General features: G+C 62.0%; 2 protein-coding genes across 2 annotated transcripts; both read left to right on the top strand.

Moving 5' to 3' along the window:
- The first annotated feature begins 430 nt into the window (after nt 1-430).
- Nucleotides 431-1,138, top strand: H696_01703 (hypothetical protein). Its single transcript, XM_009495610.1, has 2 exons — nt 431-745; nt 877-1,138. Exons 1-2 carry the CDS (start codon nt 550-552, stop codon nt 1,050-1,052), a joined length of 372 nt encoding a protein of 123 aa, XP_009493885.1. The 5' UTR covers nt 431-549; the 3' UTR covers nt 1,053-1,138.
- Nucleotides 1,139-1,953: 815 nt separating this feature from the next.
- Nucleotides 1,954-4,246, top strand: H696_01702 (CAMKK/CAMKK-META protein kinase; the record flags this gene model as incomplete). Its single annotated transcript, XM_009495609.1, has 8 exons — nt 1,954-2,334; nt 2,480-2,596; nt 2,798-3,008; nt 3,130-3,330; nt 3,440-3,537; nt 3,675-3,759; nt 3,865-4,000; nt 4,108-4,246. The coding sequence occupies 8 exons, from the start codon at nt 1,954-1,956 to the stop codon at nt 4,244-4,246; spliced, it is 1,368 nt and encodes a 455-aa protein (XP_009493884.1).
- Nucleotides 4,247-4,365: the final 119 nt, after the last annotated feature.

Below are 4,365 nucleotides of genomic sequence, written 5' to 3'. Positions count from 1 at the left end.
CCCCCCCCCCCCCCTGCGCGCCTCTTCGGTGGGGCAAGGCGAAATTTTCAGGCGCCGACTGCCGGGTCATTTAACGCATGTTCAACCACCGACCGGGTGATATTGTGGTCTTGCGAGGAACCATTGGACATCCGGTTAAGTTGGCGCGTGGATGAATTCTTGGATCACCTGAGTCGGGCGAGTTTCGAATTTCTCGCAAGTGTCCCCTTTTGCCCCCCCCCCCCCCCGGGCGGCCAGGCCGCAGAGTGTGTCCAGTTGCTGTTCCGGCAGTCTGGCTGGCAGGCCGCCAGCAAGTGGTTCAAATTGAGACCCGATCCGTGGAGGGGCCAACGCGAGGCCGGGGATGGACAACTGTTCACAATTGCCAATAAAGGACCGGAAGAGGGGGGGGGGGGGGGGGCATTTTCTGCCCGGCGCCGAGGCCGAAAAGCGGCCACTCTCGGAACTTCTGACACCCCGGGACAGGGACGGTAACCAGTTGCCACGAAATCTCCCCCTCCTCTCCTGCCCTGCCTCCTTCTCGCGCTCTCTTTCCCTCCCGCTGCGACCATGCCCTCGTCCAGCCTGGTCTCACTTTACCGGGCGTCCTTGCTCGACCGCCGATTCGTCGTCCTGGACGTCTACATTGTCCTTGGTTTTCTGCTGGTTGTCGGACAACTGGCATACGGCGCCATCTGGGGAACCTTCCCCTTTAACGCTCTGCTGGCCGGGATCTTTGGTTGCGCCGGGTGCTCAGTGCTTGGTGGTGCGTGTGGGATTTCCAATATCCCCCCCCCCCCTTTTCCTTCCGTTCTCTTCTTTCCTTTCTTTCTCCACCCGGCTCCTCCCATCCGCCGGTGGCTGACGCAATCTCCCGCCCGTCTTGGCTCTGTCCAGCCATTCTCCGGTCACAGCTCTCCCGTGCCAATCGTCTCAAGTCCGGGCAGCTCCTGCCGGAGGACAAGTCCATCGATCTCCGGGTTAGCCAGCCGCTCACCCCGCAGCGTGCTATGCTAGATTTCATTGTCTCCTCGCTGGTGCTTTTCTTTTTGGTCATGGCTCTGCTGGGTTGAGCCATCGGGAGGGTTTTTTTTCTGCATAGCCACATATACATATATATATATATAAACACATGCATATGCACGTGTGTTCATGTCCTGCTTCCCTGCGGTTTCCCTCCTTGGATTCGGACGAGCAACAGCCGGTACTCCGGGGGAGCTGCTTTCTCATCTATGCGCACATGCCGAGGGAAAGGGTGAGACACCGAGAGAGGGGGGCAGAGGAAGGGACGAAGCCACAAGCAAAATACATGCAGTCGGGCTGCCCGTCCCCATCCTCCCATAGCCCGGGCGGCGAAGTGACACTGCTGGCACTGAGGACGGATGTCGCCGCGAGGGGGATGCCGGCGCCTGGACCATCACCTGCCCCGAGAGGGCTCCGGCGGACCTCTGGCATGCTTTTCACGACCAGCCGGGCCAAAGCCGAGGCCCGAAGGGCAGGGGGAGGGGGGGAGAGAGAGAGAGAGAGCAAAGACGAGTAGACGGGGCAATCGATGGTGTGTTCGCGCTCACACGGCAAACGCCGGGCGGCGGCCCATCCCCGGGGGACGGGACGATGATCGCCATCCAACTGCCAACGATCCGCGGCAGGCGTCCCAAACAACACTCCGAGAGACTGGCAAGCGGGGAGGCCAAAGAAGGCGGGGGTGGGGGCCGAGATGGCGTGCTCCTTCTCTTCGCCCCTGGTCTTCCTCCCTCGAGTCCAGGCAGGACCCAATTTCGGGGCCCAGGACAAGGGGGGTAGGCAACGAAAACCAGCAGGCACCCCCCTCCTTCCCCTCCCTCTGCTCTGTCCCGCTCTCTCTTTCTTTCTCTCTCTCTCTCTCTTCCCCCTTCTCCCTCGTCTCCCTCCATCCCCTACTCTACCTTTCTCTCCTGCATCCCCTCCCCCCCTGCCTTGCGCGCCTCTCACACAATGAGCAGCTTTGACTTGAAGCCTGGGGATCGCCTCAACCAGTACCGTGTGGTCAAGGCCCTCGGTGCTGGCGCACATGCCACCGTGTACCTGGTGCGCGCGGTGACCCCGGCCACCGAGGAGCCCGACCTCTCTGGTCTGGTGGATTCCGATGCCTTGGCGACGTCGACGCCGGCCTCGCCGGAGTTTCCCTGCAGCCAATGCGCGGAGTCCAGCGATTCGGATTTCGGGTCCAGCAGCGACGAGGAGGGCCCCTCGTCACCTGGATCACCAACGAGCCCGGCACGCCGTTGCCCTCACTCGCCCGACGACCCCGAGGCGTTCTCGCGCGCGCAGCTGGTCGCCCGTGCGGATAGCTTGGCCCCGGAGAGCGAGCTTTTTGTACGTCCTTCCTTGGCCTCTGTCTCGATCCTTGTGGCCAGGGCCCATCCGATGGGGGGACCCTTGCTGCTGTTCTCCTGTGCTCTGGTCTGCTAACTAAAGATCCTCCTCCGCCGCTCTGGCGACTGCGTCATGCGTCTCTCAGGCCATGAAAGTCATTTCGAAGTCTCGCATGAAGAAGCGTGTTGCTGCTTCGGTTTCGGCCACCGGTGGTCCAGGCATCGGCCTTCGGTCTGGCCCGGGTGGTCGGCCCCTCCTCCGGGTACGTGTACTTTTCCTCCATCACTATTTAGAACATGCCTCCTGGCCCACCTCCCCCTATCGAGCATTGAGCCTCGCTCTTTCTCTCTCTCTCTCTCTCTCGCCCTCTCTCTCTCTCTCTCTCGCTCCCCCTCTCGCTCCCTCTCTCTGTCGCACACGCATACTTACAAACATACACACACTCGCTTCGACACCCGCGTAGCGTCCGCCTCCACGGCCCACCGCCACCGCGCCCAATGCCCCAGCGCCCCCCCTGTCGCCCTTCGGCACGCCGATGTCCCTTTCGCCGCAAGACACCGACGGATTGGACATGGTCCGCCGGGAGATCGCCATTATGAAGAAGATCCATCATCCGAACGCCGTGCGGATTGTGGAGGTTCTGGAGCCGGACAATTCCGATCGCCTTTGTGTCGGTACGCTTGCTTGTCTTTTCCTTGCCCCTTTTCCCCTCCTCCTCCTCCTCCTCCTCCTCCTCTTCCCTGCACTCCCCCCTCCTCACACATTCATGACCGCCCTCGCCCCTATCACCATCAGTCATGGAGTATGCTTCCAATGGTCCGGTCATGCGCAAGGTCTCCTCGGTGGCGATTGACCCGGCGGTGATCTCCGCCGTCCCCTGTGAGGCAGTCGCCCCGGACCATGTGGAGATTGTTGACGAGCCGCGCGGTGAGCTGGCGCTCGACCCGGAGGTCGCACGCCAGTCGGCCCGTGCCTTGCTCCTCGGCGTGGAGTATCGTGCGTTTTGTGTGTCTTGCGAACTTGCCCCGTCCCTTTCGACGTGCTGATGCCATTTGTCCTGCCATTTCCCTGCCTCGCCCCCTGCCGGACGCATGCATACCTACAGTCCATTACAATGACATTGCCCATCGCGATCTCAAGCCGGAGAACCTGCTGGTCATGGCCGATGGGACGCTGAAGATCGCGGATTTCGGTGTCTCTGAGGTATGTACACCCTTGCTCTTTGTTTTGGCCCGGTCTCTCTCGCTTTTGCTCCTCCCCCTTCGGCCAAGGCACACTTCCATGGCGCTGACCTTCGACCGCATCTCCTGGCCACTTTCCGACAAAAAAAACCAACATAGGAGTTCGATTCGGGCCAGGGGGACCAGGTTCGCCGGTCAGCTGGCTCGCCTGCCTTCATGGCACCGGAGCTTTGTGGTGCCAAGGGTACGAACTGCTCCTCCCCCTCCCCCTCCCCCTCCCCTCTGGTGGCTCCTCCTCGCATCCCCTGCTTGCCTCTGCTGGTTCTCTGACTCATGCACACTTGTGAAGCCGCCGATGAGACCTTCTCCGCCAAGTCCGCCGACATTTGGTCCATGGGTGCTTGTGTGTTTAGCTTCCTCACCGGGCGAGTGCCCTTCCCTGCGTCCAACATCGTGGCAACCTTCACCGCCATTCGGGAGAACCCGTACGCATGGGCCAACTTCATCACTCTTTCCGCCCGCCTCTTGGCCATCTGCCATCCTCCTCCTGTCTGTGTTACTGACGCTTCTGGTTTTGTGTTCTCCCCTCAAGCCTGTGCATCCCCAGCTACCTCGATGAGGACTGCGTGGATTTCCTTCGACGCCTTCTCAACAAGAACCCCGCTCATCGTGCTTCTCTCACCGAGGCCCGGGTACGCCTGTGGGACTCTGTCGCTCTCGGTCTCCCTTGACCTTCCCCTCCCCCCCCCCCCCCCCCCAACCCCTTCCCCTCCCCCCCCCCCCCCCCCTTCCGCTCCCTTTTTTTTCCCCCTTTCTCCCCCCCCCCCCCCCCCCCCCCGCCACCCATCTC

This window comes from Fonticula alba (assembly GCF_000388065.1).
Source record: "Fonticula alba strain ATCC 38817 unplaced genomic scaffold supercont2.2, whole genome shotgun sequence".
NCBI classification, from domain to species: Eukaryota; order Rotosphaerida; family Fonticulaceae; genus Fonticula; species Fonticula alba.
This window is presented reverse-complemented; position numbering and strand designations above follow the sequence as displayed.

Bases quoted from the DNA above. Each gene is read 5' to 3' on its own strand.
- H696_01703 (XM_009495610.1), top strand. From the start codon at position 550: ATGCCCTCGTCCAGCCTGGTCTCACTTTACCGGGCGTCCTTGCTCGAC. The intron at 746-876 runs GTGCGTGTGGGA...GGCTCTGTCCAG, and splicing joins CGGGTGCTCAGTGCTTGGTG to CCATTCTCCGGTCACAGCTC.